Raw genomic sequence first — 27144 nt, 5'->3', positions numbered from 1 at the left:
TTGTGCCCTGGAGGGGATATAAACAAGAATCAGATATTAGAGTTAATTTAATCCAAGCTACATAAATAGAAATAACCACTACACAACATTCCCAATGAGTGGTCCTCTAGGCTCCACTTGAAGTCCTTCAGAGATGGAGAACTCACTACTAAGGCAGCCCCTTCCATTTTTAGATAGCTCAAACTCTTAGGAAATTGTTTTTTCTTTACCCTGAGTTATAATTCAGCCTCTGCAGCTTCTACTTAATGCTCCTAGTTCTGCTTTCTAGAACCAAGTATCTTGCAGAGTTGGGCACATAAAGAGTTCAAAATATACTTTATTGGTTTGACTGATTAAGTGGAACATACTTAATCCATCATCCACGAGATAATACTTCAGACTGAATATAAACTCTTTGATGGCAGTGACTGCCTCATTTTCTGTCTAACCCTAACCCCTAGCTCCTAATATGGTGCTTGGCATACAGGAAGAGCTTAAGCAATGCTGGTTGTTGATTGAATAGATAACTGAAATACTTGAAGACAGTCTTTACTCTAATCTTTTATTTTCTAATCCCCCAGGTCCTCCAGCCAATCTTCTTTGGTCATGCTCTCCAGTCTCTTCATCAGCCCAATTATCCTCTTTTGGACATGACTGGTTTACAAATGTCCTTTATAAAATGGAGTATCTACACTAATGCATAGTTGGTGGAGCTGTAAAGTGGTCTGACTCTTCTGAACAGTGATTTAGAACCAAGCCAATAGCAAGGAATGCCCATTCCTTTTGACTCAGAGACACTATTAGACATAAATCTCAAGGAGGTAAAAGAAAAATTCTCTATGTACTAAAAGACTTAAAGCATCACTGTTTTTAGTAGCATAAAAATCTAGAAATTAAGATTGTGTTCATTGACTGAGGGACCGCTAAACAAATTGGGGTATATGTGTATATTGGAATGTTAATGATTGTTCCTTTTTGACAAAATGACAAAGATATAGAATATGGAGAAGCATGGGAAAACATACAACTGATGCAAGGAGGAGTAAGCAGAACAAAGAAAACAACACAGAGGATAACTACAACAATATAAATGGAGAGAACATAAAAAAGTAGAAGCTGACCACTTCTCGATGACTATAACCAAGTGTGGCTGGGAAGAAAAGATGCAACAGTGAATCCCCTCCTTCCTGTGCAAGCAGAAGGAGGTGGGTTACAGGTAGACAACATAGTATATACTGTCAGGCTCAGTTAAAGTGTTGGTCAGTTTTGTTGGACTGATTTTTTTTTCCTTTTCCTTTTTATTCTTTATTAAAAGGATGATTCTCTGGCCTGGGGTTATATGTTAGGTGATAAAAGTAATGTGAAAACAATTGATGATTAAGAAGATTTTTTTTAAACCCTTACCTTCCAAGTCTTAGAATCACTACAGCAGAAGAGCTGTAAGGGCTAGGCAATTGGAGTTAAGTGGCTTGCCCAGGATCAAATGGCTTCTAGTGCCTGAGGACAGATTTGAACCTAGGACCTCCTATCTCCAGGCCTTGCTCCCAATTCCCTGAGTCACCCTAGCTACCCCCAAAAGGTAGGTTGTTTTTTTTTAATTCAAAGACATTCTATTTTCCCAATTCCATGTCATAACAATTTTCAATATACATTTTCTGAAATTATAAGATCCAAATTGTCTCCCTCTCTTCCTTCCCTCCCCCTCTCAAAGATGGTAAGTCATTTGATCTGGATTATACATGTATTATCATGCAAAACAAACTTCCATATTGGTCATTGTCCTAAGAGAATATTCATTTGAAACCAAAATCCCAAAATAAAATCATAAATAAACTAATGTGAAGGACAGTACGCTTTGATCTGAAGGGTTTTATTTTTTAAAAGAAGAAATAAAGAAATGTTGTGTCCAACCCAATATTTCCTTTGTGGTTTGAAGAGGACAAACTACAGCCATACTATTATACCCTTGAGTTTGTACCTCTTATTAATACAGCCTCAGATTCTATTGACTCTCCTGGCTGCCATATTAAACTAGACATATATTGATCTTACAATCTACGAAAAACCTCAGATCTTTTTTTCCTGTAAACTATTTATTATCTAGCATACTTCCCTCCTTCTATACCTGTGAAGTTCACTGTTTTGAGTCCAAGTACAGGAGTTTACATCTATTCTTATGTGATTTCACTTTAATAGATGCCAATTTTTTAATCTATTAAGAGCTTGTGTAGATCCCAATTCTGTAGTCTAATTTGTTTTCTCTCACTCAGCACTTTGATAAGGATGCCACCTATGCCCAAGTATCACTAATGAAAATGCTGAATAGCACAGAGCCAAGGACAAAACCCTTGGAAATAGTCATCATTGGTCCCTTAATGACTACTCTTCTAGATCTGATCATTCAACCAGGTCCGAATCCACATAAAATTGGTAATCAATAAATAAACATTTATTAAGTGTCTACTGTGTGCCATTGTGCTAAGCACTGGGGATACAAAGAGCAACAAAGGACAGTTCCTGCCCTCAGGGAGCTCACAGTCTATTAGAGGAGACAACATGAAAACAAATCTATACAAAGTGAGCTCTATACAGAATCAATGGGAAATAATTAACAGAGGAAAGGTACTAGAAATAAGAGGGGTTGGGAAAGGCTTCTAGTAAAAGACGGGATTGTAGTTGGGATTTAAAGGAAACAAGGGAAATCAATAGGTAGAGCTGAAAATGGAATATGCTCTAGGCATGGAGAACAGTCAGAGAAAGCCATCCTGTGCACAGAAATGTGGAATATTTTGCTCTAAGAAATTGACCTCATCTACCAATCTAGGAAACCTGTCAGAGAAGGGCATGAGCTCAACCTGGCATAACCTATTCTTCAAGTCATACTGACTCCTGGTGTTCACTGTATCCCTTCCTATATGCTCTCAAATCTTTAAGGATCATAGGAACACTTAGAGGAAGAACTGACCTTAGAGACCATCTAGGACAGTAATTGTGAACCTTTTAGAGTCTGAGTGCCCAAACTTCACCCCTCATGCCACAGGGGAGACCCCTGCCTTACCCTAGACAGGGGAGGGAGGAAGCGTTCCCATTGGGCTGCTGGGCAGAGGGGCAGGTGATGGAAGAAATATCCTCAGGCACATGTGGAGAGGGGGAAGAGAGCAGTCCCCTTCGGCATGTGTGCCATAGGTTGACCAACACAAATCTAGGTTCAATCTTCATTTTACCTAAAAAGAAACTGAGGTCTGGAGAAGTTATGGAATGCATTAACCAATCAACAAAAAAAAGTATTAAGCACTTACTATATGTGACAGGTCTTATGCAAAGTGTTAAGGATATTTTTTAAAAAACGGTAATGATTCTCTACTTTCAGAGAGCTTATATTCTAAATATAAGTAACTAGATATATGCAAGATATAAAGAATAGATAATAATAGATGGAAAGAGGTGAAAGACTTGCAGCGAAAGCCTGAGGTCACATAGTCAATCACATTATTTAGATTCAGGCCCAGATCCTAACACCAATTTAGTTTCAGGAGTCTTTCTACTATACCATTTTCTTTATTTTATAAAGAATTCTAAACCAAAAAACTTTTAAAAGTCTGAATGCTACATATTTATAATGACTGAGTTTGGTCCCTAAGGAAAAATGAAAGAATGGAGATGTTTGGAATACGAGTGTGACACTTTGCATAGACTGTCAAATTTGGTAAATTTGTTGGCTAGGTTGGCTGAATGTCTTTTGGGTTTTCAACTCTTGGAAAAGGGGAAGAGAAATACTTGGAAATAAAGGTAATATAAAAATAAAATATATCAATACAACTTTAAAAAAATAATATGTTAAAATTTCCCAGTAATTAAAATCAAATTCACTGACTTATAATGAGAATACTCTATCCTCTTTCTTTTCCAAAGTCAAGATTAACATTTATCTATCCATACTCCAGGATTTTTTTGACCAGTTTAAAATATTATATTAATGTTCTTTTCTTTCCTTTCTTCTCTTCCCTCATTTTCTCTTTCTCTTCTTTTCTCTTTCTTTTTTCCCTCCCTTCCCCCTATCTCCTTCCTTCCTTCTTCCCTTTCTTTTCCTTCTTTTCCTTCTTTCTTTCTTTCTTTCTTTCTTTCTCTTGCTTCTCTCCTTCTCTCCCTCTTTCTTCCTTCCTTCTTTCCTTCCTTCCTTTTTCTATCACTATTCACTAACTCACATCTGCCCAAAGAGAAGCCTTCCCTTGTAACAAACAAGTCAAGCAAAGTAAATCAGCCCAAGTTGCCATATCCAAAAGTGGATGTCTCATCCTGTTCCTCTAATCCATCACCTCTGCCAAGACTCTCCCATTATTTTTTTCCAAAAATCACAAATAGCAGCTCAGCAATCACACTGGCCAATTTTTTTCTCAGTACTCTGAGATATTTATTTACCTAGACTTGGTGAACTAAATTTATGTAGGGCAGATGGGTAGAATTTTAGATCATGGAATTCTACTTGTTCTTTCTTTGAATCTTTGAAATTAGCTCTTCCAAAATTCAAAGTGTGTGCTAAACTATACCTGGCTTTTTTTCTTAAGAGGACCTTAAGAAGAAAAGAGTTCCTTCTAATCAATTTATTCTATATTGGTCACCAATAAGATTTGGAGTCTGGGGGTCCAAGTTAAAATTCATCTCTGTTTCTTATTACCTTGTTTGACCCTGGGCTTCAGTTTCCTAATTTGTTCAAGGAGTGGGGTGAATGACATGATACTTACAGTCCCTATGGCTCTACTCTATAATGATGTGATTTCGTGATTCTCAGTTTAAAGTAACTAATTACTATATAGTTTTCTCAGTTTCTTGAACCAAAAATGAATCAATTGCTCAGATTTTGGTCAAGAAAAATTGCAGTGTAAGTCAGAATAACTAAAGTCTCTCCTCATCAAAACTTCAAGCCAAGTCTATGATCTATTTCAAGAACTCCAAGTTTATTTCCCCCTTCTGGCCAAGTGGTCTGTAGTATATAAATAAAACATAATGGCTTCTGTTTCTTCCTCCATTTATTTTTACTGATATGATCTTTATCTTTCCCCCTCTAATTCCTAGACTTCCTCAGATTAATATATCTTATTATTATTCAATGCTATTTTGTCACTTTTTAAAATCTATTTGGGGCTATTTTGAATTATACATTTAATAGCCATAGTCCATCCATCAATCCCATCTAAGTCTCAATGACACCTATACAGCCAATTTTACCTCTTACATTAAGATTAATGAGAAGTGGTAAGGCATAGGATGGCTAGCCTTGGAATCTACAAAACATGAATTCAAGACTTACTTCTCAAACATAGTGACTGTGGGATTATGCACAAGTCACTTAACCTTTCAGTGGCCCTAAGCAGCTCTCTAGGACTGTAAATTGTTGATAAATTGGTCAATATTTCCACATTGAACTCCATATATGGATAAAAATCATAGATCTGGGAGGAAAACATAAGTAAAATTTATATTTTAAATAATTTATAATCTACATGTTGTATGTATAAACATTGGAAGCTCTGGGATTTCATTGCTGGGTTCCTTCTCAAAAACCCCTTTAGTAAGTAGCTTGTGGACTTCCCCAACTTTAGGATTAAGTAGGGGTGTATTTGCTTTTGTTGATTAAATTAAAAGTAGGCAAGGGGAGAGTTAATCCCATCTTCTCATATGCAATCTCCTGTTAATTACTGGTCTCATCTGTTAATATTTTTTGTACCTGCTATGCTCCATGTTATTCTGTTTGGCATATCCTATAGGTTGTTTTATTCTTCCCTTTCTATGATGTTAGTTAAAAATCTGATCTGATTCACAGTACTCCAAATAACTATATTTTCACCATCCCTTGTCTGGTGTGCTTCATCCCTGGCCATGAGCCTATCATTCCTACACATTAATTCATGGCTGAAAAACCCAAATCCCAATCTCTCATACCATCTCCCTAATGAGATATTTTCTTCCTAACTCTTTATTTCTCTTTCTTAATCCTAGCCTTCATTTGGCATCAAGTTAACAAGCATTTATTAAGCATTTCCTATCTGCTAGGCACTGCACTAAATGATGGGTGGGAACAGAAATAAAAGTGGCAGTGTTTAAAATTCTTCCTTTGAATTACTTCTCTTCTTTCAAGAAATTCTCCAGGCTCTTTGATAACCAAGAAGATAAAACCATTCCTCCAAGCCTTTTGCCTTTGGTTCTAATAAGGTCATCAATTCATACTTTACTTATTATATGTATTGTTACCTGGCTCTGGCAGAAAACAAACTCAGCACACTGCCCAAAGGTCTCTCAGAAAATCCCTCTTGTCCTCCATATTAGCAAGAAGCAAGATCCTCAATTCTTTGTCCTATGTTTTGTTTCATTGTTGTCGATAACTCATGTAGTTAATTGCCATAGCAAATTGTGCTTCCCAGGCCAATGTGTTGGAGGCAATGTTATTGGGACCTCCTAGACCAGGCAACATTTATAGCAGGCATTCCCCCCCCCCTCCAGAACAGGCACATGCTAGCTCAGCTATCTTTGATCTCTGTTAATAATTTCTGCCAAAGCCCTAATACAAACAGAAGCTTTGAAACAGACCTAAGGAGAAAAGGAACCTATGGTCCCTTCTCACCTTTTCCCTTTCTCTTCTCCTTTCTCTGATCAGATTTCCAATAGCTGCTCTTTCTTGTAGCTTAGTCACTTCAATATTCTCTACCTCTCTGCCCTTTATAATTAATCCATAATTGGAAAACCAGCCTTAAATAAAAAAAAACACTATTAAATATCCCCACAATGGGACAAATTCTTGAACAAAACCAGTTCAAGCTATGAAATATCTTAAGGAAAATGATCATATCCTTTAAAAATTTTCTCTTTTCCAGAATAAACATCCATAATTCCTTGAATCAATCCTTCAATCAATTCCACAAATATATATATATATATATATATGCAAACATGCATTTATCAACAAATATTACATATGCTTTGCTATGTACAAAATAGTGAACTAGGGACTGGAAAAGATGTAATAATGACTTACAAAAAATTACCAGGAGCAAAGAATATTGTTTCATATAAAATCACAGAGAAGTTAATCAATTTGCCCAAAGTCACACAGTAACAGAACATCATGGTTTAGGATAAGACCAGAATATCTTCCCTGCCAGTTCAGCATTCCAAGCACCAGAAAGAATTTCCTTTATTCAGTTTCACTGCCTAACTTTTTCTTGATCCTAGTCATCCCTGGTGCTAGAGTCTCCAGTTTTCTTTTTCCTAGAGCCTGTGAATGGAAAAAAGGAAAAGCTTAAGTGTTCCTTCTGTCTATCAAACACCTCCACTGGGCTCCTGGGCTCTCGCTCACCGAGCATCACACATGCCTTCCTTCTCCTAAAAGGAGAGCATCTGTCCCCAAAGAAGTACCTAATGTTCCTCTCAAAGCCAATCATAGCCAAGGCACCTGATGGATTAGGCAGGACAGCATGAACTGTCTTGATGAGTTAATCAAAGCAAAACAGAAGATGAAAACTCCTTGATCAACAGATGTGGAAAGCTGCTGCTGCTGCTGCTCTGGCAGAGGCATTCAGGTTAAAAGAAATCTCAAGCCATCAACCTTTGCACCAGCCCTGGTGTTCTCAGCAAGGAATGATACACTCAAGAGGCAGATTACACCGACAGGCAGTCATCTCAGTCATCCCCCTGCCTCCGTGCAGAATTCAGTTCCAGGAGGAGGCTGACAGCCTGGAGGGCATTCAGAGAAAGGTGCCTAGGATGGGGAGGGGATAGCTATCAAACCAAGCCATAAGGGGACTGGTCGAAGGACCTAGGGGATATCCAGCTTGGAGAAGAGAAGACTGAGAGGGGTCCTGGTGAAGGTCTTCAAGTATAAGAAAGGTTGACATAGGGAAGAGAGCAAAACTGTTCTTCTTGGCCCCAGAGAGTAGACATGATGGGGAGGGAGAGATTTGAGTTAAGGATATGGAGAGGCTTCCTAAGAATTAGAATCGATGGAATCAAATGTGCTGGGAGGTAGTGAGTTCCACATCTCTGGAAGTCTTTAAAGCAGCAACAATATAAAAAATTAAATGGATGAGAAAACATTTCTTAAGTCTTTACTATGTGCACAAGGCCTTAAAGGAGGTAAGGCTACAAAGATAAGATGCAGGGCAGCCCCTGCTCTCAAGGAGCATATCTAAGTGGGAGAAAAGAAAGCCCAACTGTCAAGCATTTGGCAAGGTCTGGAATCCCTAATGGTTCAAAGGCAGGGCACATGGCAAGTTCTAGGGGTCCTCAGGTTACATCCTGAACTCAGATGGCTGTATTTAGGGGTTTGGTGGGTACAGAGGCAAGGCAGATGATAAGGGGGAACTTGGGAACTTGGGGCTTCCATATCACTAGAAGGAGTAAGGCTGAAGACTCTCATCTCATCAAAGCCACATGAGCTGTCAAAAAATGGGATATGAGAGGGCAGCTGGGTGACTCAGTGGATTGAGAGTTAGACCTAGAGATGGGAGGTCCTAGGTTCAAATCTGGCCTCAGACACTTCCTAGCTGTGTGACCCTGGGCAAGTCACTTGACCCCCATTGCCTAGCCCTTACCACTTTTCTGCCTTGAAGCCAATATGGAAGGTAAGGGTTTAAAAAAAATGGGATACAGTCTTGGTGGCCCATGGTCAAGGGAAGAGTCAAAGGGAAGGCAAGAGGAGCAGAGTGCCTCTGGTGGTAAAGGGTCTTCTCACTGCCAGCCATGCCAGGCTAGTATCTATGGTCACTGGATGATGCCGCAGACAGGGATTCCTGATTCAGATATTGATTTGAGACCCTTTCTGATAGGATTCTGTGGCATTAGAATCTATTTTCATCTTCAGAGGAGGAAATTCTTCAGTTCCCCATTCTTGTGCTTTATTACTGCTAGGGAAGTCTCCCTTATATCTAACCGAAATCTTCATGCTTCAACTAATTCCATTGTGGAGGCACCTCAGTGTAGTGAGAAACATTTGATCATCAAAATTCAGTGTAACAATCCTTTGGTAAAACATCCTTGACTTTATGTCTCTTGACTGACCTAAGACTGAGAGTCAAGTGATCAGTGACAGGAAATTCTCACTAGCCTGTACGTCCCTTCATCCTATAATCAGTCTCTATTTTTGGTCCCCACAAAGGTCAGCCTTCTGAGTCATGTGTTCAGCCTATGTCATCTTTTTGTCCTGAATCATCATCACTAGGCCATTTCCATTTGGTATTGAGGCAACTAGATTTTTTCCCAGTCATTTTACCAGAATTTATCGATTTTGAGTCTTATTTGGGGAAGACACATATTGTTGTTGTTGTTGAATTATTTCTGACTCTTCATGATCCCATTTGGGGTTTTCTTGGCAAAGATACATGAATGGTTTGCCATTTCCTTCTCCAGCTCATTTTACAGACGAGGAAACTGAGGCAAGCAAAGTTAAGTGTCTTGTCCGAGATCCCACAGCTGGTAAATGTTGGAGACTGGATTCAAACTCAGAAAGATGAGCGTTTCTGACTTTAGGCCTGGCCCTCTATCCAATGTGCCACCCAGCTGCCTGAAGACATTCTAATTCATCAAAGCCTTTCTGAATTCTGAGCTTCTTTTCTGAACTGCTCTTCTCCTGGAAACCTAGAATCTTAAGAGCTGGAGGAATCTTGGATGCCATTTTGTCCAACTCTTGGAGGAACAAGGATCCCATCTACAACATCTCCCCAAAATGGTCATCCAGCCAACCTCTGAAGACCTCTAGTGAGAAGGGTGGCCTCTTCCTCCACCTCCATGGGTGGCCCATTCTACTCTTCAAGATCTCTTCATTTTAAGAAGATTTTTCTTACATCAACAGAATGAGGTCCATGCTGATAGACTGAGCACACTGAATAAGCCTGCTCCCCAGTGAATCATCCAAACCCTGGATGGAGGACCACATGATGCCACAACAGGTTAGGGACTGACACTCTCCTCTGCAACTGCCACTTATTAGGGTATACTCGGAAGCCATTCTGAGTCTATAAAGATGCACTTCTTCAGTCGCTGAGTGACGGTGGTTGGGGGCCCCATGAAATTCTGCAACTATACCATGTATTATAATTTGATCAGGATACAGAGATTTTCATTGGCTTAAACGCAGCACCAAAATACTTGGCTTTTGCTGCTGACATTCTCATAATAAAGGCAGAGCAAGATGGGCATGATGACTGGAGAACCATTCGCTTGGCCTGCCTCAGTCCTGACCCAATTCATCCACAAGTAAGCCAGAGCCCAAGGGTGGAGGAGAGTAGCTAACCTCAAATCAGATGGTCATAGGTGACAACAACAACAAGACCCCAAACTTTGATCTCCGACGCTGACACAGGAGTGAAAACGGAAAGACCTACTTGTATCCTGGAAGCACTCTGATTTTTGTTAGCTGGGTAGGACGGCTACGACTAAAAAGTTCTCATCCTCCCTGATCAGACAGAAATTCTAGCAGAATGACCCGGAGATGGCTGAACTGGTTCTGAAAAGACCAGGCAAGAAGAGGGCAGCGAGGAGGAATGGCCAGCAGAGAAGTGCTAGAAAAGGCAGTAAAGAAGAGCCCAGTGAGGCAAAGTGCTCAGGGAGGATCAGGTCTAGTGCGAGCAGCGCTGTGATGTCAGGGCTCCTCGTGGAAGATCCTTGGGCGTGCGAGATCTTCACTGTTGGCGTGTCCATCTGTGAGACACAGTGTGTTTGGGAGGGGCAGGTTCTGTTATACATCTTACTGTGGTCATTTGTATTTTTTTTTAGTTTTAATTAATTGTGGCCTCCAAAAGACTAGTGGCAAAAATGAGAATACTGGTGAGGGTTCATGAGGAATCGCTTTTAGTGAATGCAGATCCCCCCCCATCACAGTGTTCTAGAGTAGTTAGTCAGGGGGGCATTCTAGAACCAGAGGAATTGTCCTAGGGGACATTGCATGTGACAGTGAGGTGCCACAAGTGCTAAAATCCCAATTTTTACTTTTTCCCCAACTCTGGACCAGCCAATCTGTCCTCATAACCAAGAGTTATTATATGTACAGTAAGAGACTACATGCTATATATTATGTATAGTGAGAGATGCTTCTTCTAGAGCCTGGGGAAGAGAGGGCAGAACAAGAAATACTGTCCCCTAAAAGCACGGTAAAACAACGACCGGCAGTTCTAGGTAGAAAGGAGGGGCCTGAAGGCTGCAGGCAGACTTCCAGGTGATGCTCTGGGTTCTCTGAGCTGACATACCGTCTATACTAAGCTCTGGATTTCCAAAGAATATGTATGCCCCATCACGTAGCACTCATCTCTGGGTAAACAAGGGGGGGAAGCCACAGCTAATCAGGCTGCAGGTGGTGACTGGAGACAGGAATCATTTGACTCCCTCCTCCTCCCCCATCTCCACCAAAAGTGGCCTTCAGGTGAGGATGTCAGATCAGCCAAGTCTTACAGGGAAATCAGGAAGAGAGGAAGAGCAAGTGGAGCAGGGGAGGGAGGCAGGAACGAGGAATTAAGCGAAGAAAAATGGCAGGAGAAACAGAGACGCATCAGCATGCTTTCTGCAGAAGGCTTGGCCCATGAATCGAGAGGTGACAAGTCTCTCATCTCGGATGCCAAAAGCCAGGGGCTCAATGCTGCAGCAGGTACTACATCCGCACCTGCCAACCCTTGGTAAAAAGCTATAAAGCATCACAGGAGGGCTGTGGAATGTTAAATGCTGGAGCTGGAGAGGGTTTGGTCTCAGAGAAGGGCAAGAGGCTCATTCATTCCCAGGGATGCCTCGTCCCAGATCTCCTCTCCCTCTACCAGGTAGAGGTCTTCTTGGGGTAAGGGAAGAGATGGAGGGAAGATCATGAGAGCAGGTGCTACAGCCCCACACCCAGATTATCCCACATGCCCCAGGTGGAGCTGGGGGACCCAACATGCGGGGGGAGCAGTGGGATCCATGGGATGGATGGAGCACAAAAAAAGGGTTGTGTATGATTTATGGATAATGGGCAAGATGACAGAAAGCTGAAATGCCTTGTAAATAAGAGCAGGTCATAAAATAGCTCAGTCAAGTCCAAGTTTCTATGGAAACCCAAAAGGGTCATGTGGGGCATGCACAGGATTGCATTCCCATCTCCAAGGAAATACCACACCTCAGTTTCCCTACCTGTAAAATGTATTTCAAACACAGGGCAACTTCATGCCACTAGGAAGCACCTGGGACTTTACTTGTTAATGATGCAAAGATGAGATGATGGTGAAGAATCATTCACTCAGTTTTTGGCTCCATTTCCCACTCATCTAGAGATATTGCCTTTGCAATGGCAAAGATTACAAAGATGCTTTCTTGTGCTATACCAGAGGCTTGTCCTGGGCATCTCTGTTTTACACAGACTATTCACGTTTTCCTCACTCTGCGATGGGGGAGATGTTCGTGTGATGAAGGAGGCAGAAGGGCATAGGCTTCAGAGACTGGAAGCTAGCCCCAGGTTCAAATCTTATGTTTGATACATATCAGTCCAATGCCCGGGCAAGTTATTTATCCTCTTAGTGCTCCCAGGCAACTTCCTTCCTTAATCCTTTCCTTCCTTCTTTCTTTCCTTCCTTCCTTCCTTCCTTCCTTCCTTCCTTCCTTCCTTCCTTCCTTCCTTCCTTCCATCCTTCCTTCCTTCCTTCTCTCCTTCTCTCTTTCTTTCTTTCTCTCTTTCTTTCTTTCTTTCTTTCTTTCTTTCTTTCTTTCTTTCTTTCTTTCTTTCTTTCTTTCTTTCTTTCTTTCTTTCTTTCTTTCTTTCTTTCTTTCTTTCTTTCTTTCTTTCTTTCTTTCTTTCTTTCTTTCTTTCTTTCTTTCTTTCTTCTTCCTTCCTTCCCTTCCCTTCCCCCCCTATCTTTTCTTACCCTTAAATACTTAAAGATAGATATTACCTCCCCAAGTCTTCTCATCTCTAGGATAAATATTCCCAGTTGGTCAGCTGATGGTCATATGATATTGACTCAAGGTCATTTACCATCCACTTTGCCCTTTTATGAACAGTCTCCAGCTTATCTAAGTCCTTCTCAAACTGTGATGTCATGAACTGAACACTATACTCACAGATGAAGTCTGATCCAAGAAAAGAACAATGGCCCCATCACTCCCCTAGTCCTGGAAGCTAGACCTTCTTAATGCACCCAAATCAAATGAGCATTTTGGGTTCCACGTCACCCTGCTGGCTCACATAGCTCAATAGCTTTCAGTCTACTAATGCCCTTGAAACTGCCGTATAACCAGTTCTCCTCCATCTTGTCCTTGGGAAATTGATTATTTAAGCCCATATGTAAGACTTACATTTATCCCTTATTGAATTTCACTTTACTAGATTCAAACTAATATTCTAGAGCAGAGATTCTGGATCTTTTTTTGTATCCTGGATCTTTCTGGAAGTCTGTAGAAGTCTATGGACCCCTGCCTGGAATAATGTCTTTATATTTACATACATCCCATAGGATTACAAAAGAAACCTGTTATGTTGGCATACAGTTAGAGAAATAACTTTTAAAAAAACCAAGACTATGGCTCCCAAGTTAAAATACAAATCTTTAACTCTTCATGTTTTTCTATGAATATTGAAAAACCAGGTTCAAATACCCCATTAGTTATGGGGTAGAAGAGATAAGGACTCATGTATAGCTCCTTAGTATTGCAATGTCCAAGGGCCAGATAAGGCAGGGTTAAAGGCTGCTATTACACAATTCCCTCTCCTTAATTCTTGTGGCTTGTCATCCTCAGCACCTTCCACCCCCTTGATTTCAAAATTTCTAGTGAAAAACCACAGCAGTCTCTTATTCCTCACTGCAAAGAGTTAGGAACCTCTGATCTAATCCAAACTCATACTCTCATTTCACAGTGAGGAACATGGGGCCCAAAGATGTCCAAGGTCATACAGCTAGAAAGTACAGGGTCTAGTAGAAAGAGCAATGGTTTTGGAGTCAGAAGACCTGAGTTTAAGTCCTGTTTTTCTCATTTATTAGTCAGAAAATTATTTCACTTTTCCAAGCCTCACCGTTCCTCATCTGTAAAATGGAAAGAATAAGCTTTATACTACCTACCTCAAAGGGTCATTGCACAGAAAATACGTGGAGGAAAGCATTAAGAGACCTTTTAAAGAGGAATTCCTATCAAATAGCAGAAACAAGAAGCTGCCAATCCAGGTCTGGTGACTCCCATGATGCCTTCAAGTTAAATCCTTTACTTAAACCTGGGTTCAAATCCAGGTTCTGCCACTTGAGAATTCACTCCTTTTATGGCTTTGGATAAATTGCTTAACCTCTATGGGTCCATTTTCTCCTAGGTCAAAACATGTGGTTGGGGCAGCAGGGCAATGAGGTCCCTTCCCACTTGACATCTATGATTGTAAGCTGTTTTATCAAAGTGAAATCATACTCGGAATTCCTAACATGATCATGTTTTCTCTAGCCCACCAGTCACCTCTTCACAGAAAAGTGGATATTACCTGAATGTCTGAGTTTCCCTGGGCAGAGCAGTTCTGCAGTTTGTACATCCAATACTCCTTTGCAGTGACAAAGAAGTTCCAGGGAAGTAGAGAACCGATTCCCATGCTAAAGAAGATAATATAAGCCCCATGGTAGCGATCATGAGGCTTGGGAGAGCCATAATGGCTTCCTGGCTGTCCTTCCAACAAGGGCGACTGTTCATCTGGTGGAGGGCCATTTGGGGTTTTGTACACGGAGTTGGAGCTGTGGTAAAATCTATCTTCTGAGACGATGGCCACTATTGGGAGGCAGAGAAAGGTTTATGTCAGTCAAAAATGGACTATGAGGAACATTAGAATCACATTGATTTTAAACAACCCAACTACAGAAAAGAAAATAGATTGACCTATAAAGGAACTACCAAAGGGGGAAAAACCTGGACCTGATGTATTTATAGGTGAATCATGTTAAACTTTTAAAGAATAATTAGTACCCAGACTTCACAGATTATTCTCGAAAAACTGGGAAAGTTTCCTACCAGAATCCTTTTATAAGACAAACTTAGTCCTATCACCTAAACCAGGGAAAGATAAAACACAGAAATAAAAGTATGGGTCAATATCATTAATGAACATTGACTCAAAATTTTTTAAATTGGATTAGTCTATGCCATTTTATTCAAGAAATCATTTGTTCTGCTCAAGTGTGATTTATTCGAGGCATGCAAGGATGAATTGATATTAGGAAAACATCAACATAATTAATCATATTAACAAACCAAAACATTTAAAACCACATGATCACTCTAAAAGATGCAGAAAGCCTTCAACGAAGAGCAACACTCTTTTATGCTAAAAACCCTATAAATAGGCTATTTATAACCATAGAGGGATCTTTTAAAAATAATATCATAAAAAGCATCTATCTAAAACCAAAAACAAGCATCATATGCAATTGGGGATATGCCAGAACCTTTCTCAGTAAATACAGGAGTGAAGCAAGTGTGCCCACTCCTCCCACTATTATTTGATATATTTCCAGCAGTGAAAGCTATAGCAATAAGACAAGAAAAAGGAATTAAAGGAATAAAGATAGATAAAGGGGAAATAAAACTATCCTTGTTTGCTGATGATATAATGGTCTTCTTCAAAAACCCTAGGGAATCAGCAAAGATATTAGTTGAGACAATTGATAGTTTTAGCAAAGTTACCGACTACCAAATATATCCTCACAAATCAATAGCATTTTAGATAATAATAACAAAGCACAAGAAGCAATAATGGAGAAATCTCATTCCAAATAATTACAAAATACATAAAGTATCTGGGGATCAACCTCCCCCCAAAATCTACACAAGTGACTTGTATAGATTCAATTGCAAAGTGCTTGTTAAAGAAATAAAGAACTAAATAGCTGGAGGAATGTTCAGTGCTCATAGTGAGACATGACAATATAATAAAAATGTCAATGCTACAAAAATTAATTTACATTTTTAATGTTATGCCAATCAAATTATCAAAGGAGCACTTTACGAAGCTTATTGAAATAGTAAGAAAATTCACTAGGAAAAGAAATATCTAGAATATAAGGGAAATGATGAAAAGAAATAAGAAGAAAAGGGAAAATCATACTTCCAGACCTCAAACTTATTTTATAAAGCAGCAGTCATCAAAAGTATTTGGCACCGGTTAAAGAAAAGAGAGATGAATGGAACTGACTAGACAAGGGAGATTCAGAAACAATAGAATGTAATAACCTGATTGTGACAAATTGGAAAACATAAGTTGTCTGGGGAAAAAATCCCTTTCTGATAAAAACAGCTAAGAAAATTGGAAAGCAGTCTGGCAGAAATTAGGCTTAGGCCAACATCTTATATCTCACTCTACAATACATTCTAAATGGATATGTGAACTTAATATTAAACATCATACTATCATCTAAAATTAGAAGAGAAACAGATCCTATATCTCTCACAGCTATGGGTAAGAGATGAGCTGAACAAGAGATAGAAGCAATCACAAAAGATAAAATAGATCACTTTACTTGAAAAGTTTCTGCAAAGACAACATTAATGCATATAGGATAAGAGTAGAAGTGGTAGATTGGGAAAAAATCTTTGTATCAAATCTGTCTGATAAAGGTTTAGTTTCCAAGAAATATAATTTACATACATGTGTGTGTTTGTGTGAGATGTGTGTATGACTAATAGCCATTTGCTAATAAACAAATGGTCAAAGGATATGAACCAACAATTCTCAAAAGAACTATAATGTATTCACAACCATATGAAAAATGTTCCAAATCACTAATAATAAGAGAAAAGCAAACAAGAAGATTTCACCTCACACCCTGCAAGTTGGCAAAAATGACGTAAAATGGCAACTGTCAATGTTGGAGGGACTGTGGGAAGATAAGCATGCTAATAATACATTGTTGGTGGAAATATGAAGTGGTAGAACCATTCTGGAAAGCAATTTGGAATTATGCAAATTAAATATCTAATATGAATCATAGAAGTCATTCCTGGGCTTCTACCTCAAAGAAGCCATTGATAAGAAAAAGATTTCCATATATTCCAAAATATTTAGAGCAGAACTTTTTGTGAAAGCTAAGAATTAGAAAGAAAGTTTATTTATTTATTTATTGCCCATTTATTAATTGGGGAATGGCTAAACTAACTGAGGTACATGAATGTAATAGAATATTACTATGTTGTTAAGAAATAATGCATGTGATAAACACAGAGAAACATATTAAAATCTCTATGAACTGATGCAGAGCGAAGTGAGCAGAACCAAGAAAAAAAAATACACACAGTAACCACAATGTAAATGGGAAGAACAGTGGTACATAAAAAAAATAAAAATAAACAAAATAAAGATCAAGACGGACTAGAATGAAGAGATATAAGAGGGTATCTCCAATATGCCCCTTTGTGGAGGTGGGAGATCCACAAGTGTTACCCACTACATATTTTCAGGCTTTTTCCAAGATATTGATCAGTTTTGTAGACTTCTTTTCCCCTTTCTAAAAAAATGCTATTTGTCATATGAGACAGCCCTTTGGGAGGGAGAAAAGGGCAGTATAATTGGGACACCAAAGTGATATAAAAATAGAAAATGTTCATAAAAATGTAAATCATAAAATAAAATTTAAAAATCACAGTGAATGATTCTTTTATAAACAGCATTCCATTTCTCAACTCTTGTGTGTTTGTACAAGCTGTTCACCATACCTGAAACATACTTCATCTCTTACTTCTAATTTTTTTACCCTTACTTTTTGTCTTAGCAAGAGCTAAGCAAATAGGGTTAAATGACTTGCCCAGGGTCACACAGCTAGAGTTTGAGGGTAAATTTGAACTCTTCCTGACTCCAGGCCTAGCACTCTATCTACTGGACTACCTAAGTGCCCCATCTCTCACTTTTAATTTTTTTAACATTTTATTTATTTTTATTTTTTTAACATTTTATTTAATTAGTCAATTTAAAATATTTTTCCATGGTTACAAGAATCATGTTCTTTCCCTCCCTTCCCCCCACCCCCTCCCATAACCAACACACAATTCTACTGGGTTTTACATGTGTCTTTGATCAAAAACTATTTCCATGTTGTTGAAGTTTGCATTAGAATGATTATTTAGAGTCTATATCCCCAATCATATCCCCATCAACCCATGTGATTGAGCAGTTATTTTTTCTTCTGTGTTTCTGCTCCCACAGTTTTTCCTCTGAATGTAGATAGTGTTCTTTCTTATAGATCCCTTCCAGTTGTTCAGGAACACTGCATTGCCACTAATGGAGAAGCCCATTACATTCGATTGTGCCACAGTGTATCAGTCTCTGTACAATGTTCTCCTGGTTCTGCTTCTTTCACTCTGCATCATTTCCTGGAGGTTGTTCCAGTCCCCATGGAATTTTTCCACTTCATTATTCCTTTGAGCACAATAGTATTCCATCACCAACATATACCACAATTTGTTCAGCCATTCCCCAATTGAAGGGCATCCCCTCATTTTCCAATTTTTGGCCACCACAAAGAGCGCAGCTATGAATATTCTTGTACAAGTCTTTTTCCTTATTATCTCTTTGGGGTACAAACCCAGCTGTGCTATGGCTGGATCAAAGGGCAGACAGTCTTTTATCGCCCTTTGGGCATAGTTCCAAATTGCCCTCCAGAATGGTTGGATCAATTCACAACTCCACCAGCAGTGCATTAATGTCCCAACTTTGCCACATCCCCTCCAGCATTCATTACTTTCCTTTGCTGTCATGTTAGCCAATCTGCTAGGTGTGAGGTGATACCTCAGAGTTGTTTTCATGTGCTTATTAATAGTTTTGATTTCTTTATCTGAAAATTACCTACTCATGTCCCTTGCCCATTTATCAAGTGGGGGAGGGCTTGATTTTTTTGTACAATTGATTTAGCTCTTTATAAATTTGAGTAATTAGACCTTTATCAGAGGTTTTTGTTATGAATATTTTTTCCCAATTTGTTGCTTCCCTTCTAATTTTGGTTGCATTGGTTCTGTTTGTACAAAAACTTTTTAATTTAAAGTAATCAAAATGATTAATTTTACATTTTGTGATTTTTTTCTAACTCTTGCTTGGTTTTAAAGTCTTTCCTTTCCCAAAGATCTGACATGTATACTATTCTGTGTTCACCTAATTTACTTATAGTTTCCTTCTTTATGTTCAAGTCATTCACCCATTCTGAGTTTATCTTGGTGTAGGGTGTGAGATATTGATCCAAGCCTAATCTCTCCCACACTGTCTTGCAATTTTCCCAGCAGTTTTTGTCAAATAGTGGATTTTTGTCCCCAAAGCTGGGATCTCTTTTTGCTGAGGTCACTTACCCCAAGTCTATTCCACTGATCCTCCTTTCTGTCTCTTTGCAAGTACCAAATGATTTTGATGACCACTGCTTTATAGTATAGTTGGCCACCTCTCACTTTTTAGAAACCAACATTTCCTTCCAACTTTAGCCCAGATGCCGCCTTCTGCAGAAAACTTTTTCTGATCCTATCAGAAACTAGTATCTCTAACATTTACTCTGTATTTGTTCTCTGAATACTAATATACATACATGTTGTCTCCCACTATAGAAAGTAAACTCCTGGAGGGCAAGACTATCTCATTTTTCTCTCTATCCTCTGTGCCTAACACAGTGCTTGGCACATAGGAACTTAATAAATGCTGGTTAAACTGACTGAATGATTGACTGACTTTGAGAGGAAGCTTTTAAAGTCTACAATGCATGGACCATGCTCTTGATTATGTTCTGGATTACGGTCACAGCTTTGAAGTCTAGAATAATGTGAGAAAGGCCTCTGGAGCTGTCATACCCTTTGGTCCAGTGATCTCACTACTAGGTATATAAACCAGGGTGGTCAAAGAAAACGAGGCCCCATATGTCAAAATATCCAATGTAGCACTTGTAGTAACGCAACAAAACTTTGGAATAAAAGTGGGTGCCCATTCACTGGAGAACAGCTAAACAAAGTATAGTATGTGAATGAATAGAATGCAATTATTCCATAAGAAAATGTTAACTATAAAAATGATAAATATAAGAGATACAGAGCATAGAAGATTTGTCAGAAATGATGCAGATTGACACAAACAAAACCAGGAAAACAATATCAGCAATGTCAGTTGTGTAAACTAAAAGAACTCTCATGAAAGTGTCTACTTTGGCCCTAGAGAAATCACAAGAAACACATTCCCTCCCTATAGAGAGGTGAGGGACTATGGTGGCAGAAAGGGGTATATACACTGTTGGACAAGGTCACTGTGTGGAATAGTTTGTTTCTATGTAGTTAGTTTATATTTTTCTTTGTTAAGAGAGAAAAGTCAATGGGAGAGGGAGGAAATGGTTAAAGAGGAATGGCTCAAATCAATGAAAAATGAGGGTTTCCCACCAAGATGCCACCAAAGCTTGATAGGAAAGCTTTAGGAGTAGGGAGAGAGAATGGTGGGCAATGGTGGGCCATTGGACGTTTATGGGGTGCAATACCCTAATTATCTATCCCCTATAGATTAGACTAGCTGTTCCTTCATTCTTGAACACTCAATTAGCTCAGGGGAGCCCAAGGCTCTGACTGTTGAGGTTTTCTCTGGTACCTCAAGTACAAAATCCAGAGGGTGAGCAGTCACCAGGCGCCATGATTATAGATCACCACGAACCAGTTCAAACAGTGCTATAAGCCAGCTGGAAATCCTTTCCCTGTTCTGAATATCCTTCCCCTGCTATGGCTAAGTAAACTTCCTTTTGTTCACAATCTGATGGTCTATGAGTTTTATTTAGTTTCAATCTCAAGCCCCAGTACCCAGCTTGGCCTGACTTAGACCTGGTCTAACTAGCCACTTCCTTTGCTTTGGGCAGTCTCCCTATCCTGAATCCTGGAAAGAAAAGGAATCTACTTAACAGAGAGCCTTATGCAACTCAGCTTGCTTCGGACCCTTCTTTTCTCTCTTTGGCTCTATCACCCAGCTGCTGAGCTGGGACCAGGGTAGGATGAGGGGAGCTTTCTCCCAGGAGCCTGAAATACAGAGAGTGTGGGCAGCCAGCCAAGTGAGCTCTCCCTGCAGCTCCCATTCTGGGCAACAGCCTCCCTTTCACAGTGCTTGTCCCAAGTACAAACCAAGACTTCCTGGCTGTTTGGATGCTGAGTCTGGCTCAAAGAAAGTCTTTCTGGGTTTGTGCACTGTACAGCCTCTCACTGTTGAAACTTGAAGAAGAAAAAATGATTCCCATAAAGCTGGAGATGGGATCCCCTTCAGCCCTTTCCCTTGCTCCTCCTCAAACAATACTGAATTCCATGAAAAGCTAGAACAGATGCGGCTGAGCTCACATTCGCATCATCAAATTGGCAAAGTGGGGCTGTCTTCCTCTGGTGGGATGAGAAGCTAAAGAAGGAGAAGCACCGGAGACAGCAGGAAACAAACAGAGAGCCCCACCAGGGTGATCTGACCCAACCAGGCTAATAACTGCAGCAGCACATAACTCTAGATGGCAGCAAACCAGTCTGGTCCAGCTGCAGGCATGGAGGCAGCCAGTGTCAGCATTTCTATTTTAAACTCCCCCACTTCAGCATACTCCAACCCCAAATGCAACTTGCAGAGATCTCCTGCTTGCTCAAACTAGCCAGCGTGGATTCACTTTTAACTTCATTTCTGAAAAATATTTAAGCAGATCAGTAGGGAAGGACAGTGGCGAAGGGAGTAACGGCTTCTCCCCTGCCTCTCCATCACTCACTCTGGGCAGGGAGGAAGGATGAGGGGACAGCTGAAGAGTTCCCTCTGCAACCCATTCAGCATGTCTGTGCCTTCTTGTCAATTATGTTTGGGCACCACAGAGAAAAGAGTTGTTAAGGCTGAACAAGTTTCTGAAATATGAGCCATGAATTCTCACTTTCTCACTCTGTCTGTCTCTCCTCTTTCTCTCCTCTATTTTTCTTCTTTCTCTCACCTCTCTCTTCCTCCCTCCTCCTCCTCCTCCTCCTCTCTCTGTCTCTCTTTCTCTCCCTTCCCTCCTTCCTCTTCTTTATCCCCTTCCCAACACTAATTCTAACCCCAAGTTCTCCAAGGCATTTGGATAGAACGAAACTGGCACTCCTTAGAAGTTAGCTTACTACTTTCTGGATGTGAAAATGAAAAGATCCAGAGGCTAGCCAAAGACCTCAAGGACAAGGGACAAGCTACCAAAGGAAAGTCACCAAAAAAAGGCTTTCTCTTGGCTTTCCTGAAAGGTAAATCATGTACAGCAGAGGCGTCAAACACCCAAGGGCCACCAAAACAGATTCAAATGTAATTTGGAAATATCTAACAAAATAAATACAAATATAATCAAACAGAATGTTAAAATGTGGTTTTCTAAGTCACATGTGTGGTCCCCAGCGATCCTCATAGACAGCTTACTAGTCTTGTATTTACCTGAGTCTGACATGTCTGATGTAGAGGAATAAACAACTAGACTAGGAATTTAAATAGAGACCCCTGCCCCTTCCTCCTCCTATCGCCACCACCATGGCCATCACTCCTACTATGGCCACTTGATTTTATATAGTTTTGTTTTCTTTAAACTCTTACCTTCTGTCTTAGTAGCAACTTAAACTCTAAAACAGAAGAAAGGCAAGAGCTAGGCAACTTGGGATTAAGTGGCTTGCCCAGGGCGACACAGCTAGGAAGGGTCTGGGGCTAGATTTGAACCCAGGTCCTTCTGACTCCAGGCCTAGTGCTCTGCCCACTGAGCCACCTAGCTACCCTTTATGTAGTCTAAAGGCTTACAAAGCAGTTTATATCATTGACCTTCATACCTCTGTGAAGTTCCTCTTTTGGAAAGGGGATTGGAGGGAGAGGGGAAGGTAGAGAATTCAGTCCCACAACTTTGCCAGTATAGGGAAGTCTCAGTGTGGAAACTCCCTCTGCCAAACTTTATAGTCTCAGAGATTTACCTCATGAACACAGCTATTATGGGTCACAGACAGGACCTGAAATCAGGTCTTCCCAAGTGCTTGGCCAGGGGACAGAAATCTACTTCCTATGCCCTGATGCCTTTGGAGGGTGGGGACTGCAAGTGTTATTATCCCTATTTGACACAGGAGGAAATCAACACTCAGAGAGATGGAGGGACTTGTCTGTGGCCTCTCATCCAGCCGGCAAGCATCAGAGGCAGGATTTAAGACCTGGCTTATCTGCCTCGGAGATTCAGTTTCCTCATGGGGCCAAAGAGGAGTTTGGATGAGATGATCTATCTCTAAGGTTCCTCCCAGTTCTGCTGTTCTACTAGTCTGTGACCTTATTTTCTGAGCAATTTGAGTCACAGTTCGTATTTTTTAAGCCCTACCTTCTATCTTCATATCAGTTCTAAGACAGAAGAGTGGCAAGGGCTAGGTAACTGGGTTAAGTGACTTGTTCAAGGTCACCCAGCTCAGAAGTATCTGAGGCCAGGATTGAACCCAGGACCTCTGGACTCTGTGCTACCTAGCTGCCCCTCAACATTCAGGATTGAGCCCTTGTACCCTCTGGTCAGACTTTTCTACAGTGCCAAACTTGGTGGAACTGGGGGAAGGGGCATAAAAAGTTGAATGATGTGGCAACTATCAACAGACATCTCCCCTGGAACATAGTTCTGAACAGACTCTTAAATTCTGTGCCCAATTTATGAGTCACCTGCTGTGAATTCCCACTGGAAATCACTTTGGCAGCTAAGGGGAGCGGCAGATAGAGGCTGGGTCTAGAACTAACAAGACCTGAATTCAAATCCAGACTCAGACATTTAGTAGCTCTGTCTCTGTGAGCTTGAGCAAATCATTTATTTAATCTGCTTGCCTCAGTTTCCTCATTGGTAAGATTCAGCAAATGACCATACAAGATTGCTCTGAAGATCAAATAAGCTTTTATTAATTCATAAAGGGCATGACACAATGCCTGGCACATACTAGGCACTACTAAATAAATGTTAGCTATTATAATCAGAGGAGGAAGAGGAACTCCATGAGGACAAAGAACTAGGAAGTAGCGCTGCAGCGGTAGAAAGACTACCAGATTCTGGAAGCAAAATGTTCTAGCCCCAGTCTGAGTCTCTGTCATTGGAGACAAGGAGTTTCCCTCTCTGGGCCTCTTTCCCAGTGAGATAACTACTGACCTCACAGGGTGGTTATTCAAAGAGGACAGTCAAAGCAAAGAAGCTTTGAAAAGAATCAAGCATTATTACACAAAGTTAAGCTATTATTGGCCATTCGGAGGCAGTGGGCTAAGTTGGTGAGGCCCTAAAGACAGTGGCCCGCTCTCTCTTCATTCAGGCAGACCTCTGGAGTGGCAAGGGCCATGCCAGGAGTCAAGGCTGCTAGGCCCTCTCAGGACCAATTAGAATGAGATGTCATCTCGGCCAATCCTCTCATCTTTCAAATGAGGAAACTGGGGCTTTAAGAGAAAACAGTTCTTAAGGGCAAGGCTAAAATTTGAACTCAGGTCCTGTGATCCCAGGTTCTTCTGTACTTTACTGCTTGGGTCCACTGCCTATTCAGTAGCCCCTCACTCCCCACCCAAAGCCAAAGCTGGCCCAGAGGAGCACTGAGAAATCTATCGGGTGGGAAAAGAAGGGAAGAAAAATGAGGTGGACATAGATGTGTGTGCAGAGAGACAGATGAGAAAGAGAGGTGGGAGAGAGACAAGGAATTAAGTAAGAGACAAGAGTGAGAGAGACAGAGTGGCAGAGAGAATGATGAGAGAGACAAGAACTGAGTGCGGGGGTGAGAGAAGGAGGGTCAATGAGAGACAAGGAATTAGTGAGAGACAAGGAGATGGGAGAGAGACAAGGAATTAGAGAGACAAGGAATTAATGAGAGACAAGGAGATGGGAGAGAGACAAGGAGATGGGAGAGAGACAAGGAATTAGAGAGACAAGGAATTAATGAGAGACAAGGAGATGGGAGAGAGACAAGGAGATGGGAGAGAGAAAAGGAATTAGAGAGACAAGGAATTAATGAGAGACAAGGAGATGGGAGAGAGACAAGGAGATGGGAGAGAGACAAGGAATTAGAGAGACAAGGAATTAATGAGAGACAAGGAGATGGGAGAGAGACAAGGAGATGGGAGAGAGAAAAGGAATTAGAGAGACAAGGAGATGGGAGAGAGACAAGGAATTAATGAGAGACAAGGAGATGGGAGAGAGACAAGGAGATGGGAGAGAGGCAGGGACTAAGGGGAGAGAAAGGGAGATGGGGTCGAGATAAGGGCTAAAAGAGGCACCGGCAGGTGGGAGAGCCATCCAGGCCACCGGAAGGGGAACAATGGGCAAGAGAAATCGAGTTCACAGCCTCTGGCGAGAGAAAAGGGGAGGGGGCTCGAAATACCAGGGAAGCGGGGCAGAGGGGCAGAGGGAGGGGGGAGGCGGGAGGCCCAGGAAGGAGGAAAGGGAGAGCGGGCGGATGGCCCAGCGAGCAGGAAGAGGAAGAAAGGCCCGGGGAGCTGGGAGGGAGAAAGAGCCGGAGGAGGAAGAAGCTGAGGCCGCGGGAGGAGGAGCGAAGGTCCGGCGTACAAGAGCCCAGGGCAGGGGACTGGGGCCAGTAAGGGGTAGGCGCGGGCTGCTCCGGGGGTCCAAAGGCCTGGATCGAGGCCCACGCTGGGGCTAAGCCCCCGCCCGCGACCCCCGAGTGCACCCTGAGCCCCGATCCCGGCTAGTCCAGCCCAGTTTCCCCATCGGGGCCACTCCCCCGCACTCACTGTCGCCTCCTCCGGGCTCCGCAGCTGCTGCTCCCCGGGGGCCGCCTCGGCCTTTAGGCCAGACACCGTGGCTGGCTACTGGGGTTCCTGGGGCTCCGCCCGAGCCCCGCCCCACCCGACTCCTCCTCGCTTTGATCCGGGGCGGCCTCTTCCCCTGCCCAGGCGAGAGTCTCAAACAGACCCAACTCGGTTTCGGGCTTACCGACTGTGGGACCTCTCTGAGCCTCAGTTTCCCTAACTAAAAAATGTTGATTAAGCGCCTGGCATGGGCTAGGCACTGTGTTAAGAACTGAGGATACAAAGACAGAGGCACAGACGCTGCCCTCAAGGAGCCACCCCATGATCAGAGCTCCGATGTGCCCTGCTCCATTATTCTAGACTCTAAAGTCCCTTCCAGCTCTGACATTTCTATATTCTCAGACCCCCGTGGACGACCCCCTCCCCAAGATCCAACAGACTAAGGCCCCTTCCTGTGTTCTGGTTCTGTGTATTCTAAAGTCCCAGTTCTAGCTTTCGATTCTCCAAAGTCCCTGCCAGCTAGCTATACTTTTCCAATGCACAAATTTCAAGGTCTTGTCCTAAGGTGAGGGTTAAGACTCCCCCCCCCCCCCCAGCTGATAGTGTGGGTAGAGATGATTTCATTTAAGTACTTGTTTCTCCAACACCCAGCCCTGTGCCTAGGATACAGTAGGCACTTAATTAATGCTCCTTGAGGATGGATGATTATACTTTGTATCTAAGAACTGGAGGCTCCTTGAGGGGGCCAATTGTTTCTTTGTAAGTGCAGTGATTGTCTCAGTTACAAAATCTTTTCAGACCCTCAACCTTTCTTTCCGAGCTTCCAATCAGCCTTGGCCCTCAGCCCTTCTCTTGGATGGTGCAGGCTAAGCCAAGACAGCCTAGAAAAACTACATTCTGCTTAGGAACCCTTAACTTGAGAGGCTGCTGTGCTCAAAGCAGTGTGTCATGCTCAGTCAGGAACTTGGAGCCAGGAGATGCCTATCTGAGGACTAATTCCAGCTGTCCCCCTGATCCTAGCTGTGTTTTCTTCCGTAAATCACTGAGCCTTTCTGTGATGGCTACCTTATCTGTAAAAGGGAAAATAACACTCTTACTCTTGGAAGGAAAAGAAACAATAAAGTGGGGGCAGCTAGGTAGCACGGGGGATAGAGCACCAGTTCTGGAGTCCAGAGGATCTGGGTTCAAATTTGGCCTCCGATATTTCCTAGCTTTGCCTCTGAGCAAGTCACTTAACCCCAAGTGCCTGGTCCTTCCCAGTCTTCTTGCCTTAGAACTAATTCTTAGTATTGATTCTAAGACAGAAGGGAAGTATTTAAAAGTATTTCTAAGACAGAAGGGAAGTATTTAAAAGAAATATTAAAGCAACATAAAGAGATGAATTATTATTACATGAAGGGTGCTTCCAGCCATCTGAAATATAAGGGCTAAGAGATTGGAAGGTTATTGCTAGAAACAGGTAAAGGGTTTGGGGT

General features: G+C 41.4%; 1 protein-coding gene across 1 annotated transcript in view; it reads right to left on the bottom strand.

Annotated features, from left to right (window-relative positions):
• Positions 1-25768, bottom strand: part of SLC29A3 (solute carrier family 29 member 3) — a 72770-nt gene extending 47002 nt beyond the window's left edge. The window contains exons 1-2 of the mRNA XM_007478197.2: positions 25652-25768; positions 14444-14721 (exon numbers count right to left, since the gene is read on the bottom strand). Of these exons, the coding sequence (XP_007478259.1) occupies positions 14444-14721; position 25652 (279 nt within the window). The 5' untranslated portion in view covers positions 25653-25768. The remainder of the gene's footprint in view (positions 1-14443; positions 14722-25651) is intronic.
• Between the last annotated feature and the right edge of the window lie 1376 nt (positions 25769-27144).

This window comes from Monodelphis domestica, chromosome 1, assembly GCF_027887165.1.
Source record: "Monodelphis domestica isolate mMonDom1 chromosome 1, mMonDom1.pri, whole genome shotgun sequence".
NCBI classification, from domain to species: Eukaryota; Metazoa; Chordata; class Mammalia; order Didelphimorphia; family Didelphidae; genus Monodelphis; species Monodelphis domestica.
The sequence above is the reverse complement of the archived record's forward strand: the minus strand, read 5'-3'. Positions and strand labels throughout refer to the sequence as shown.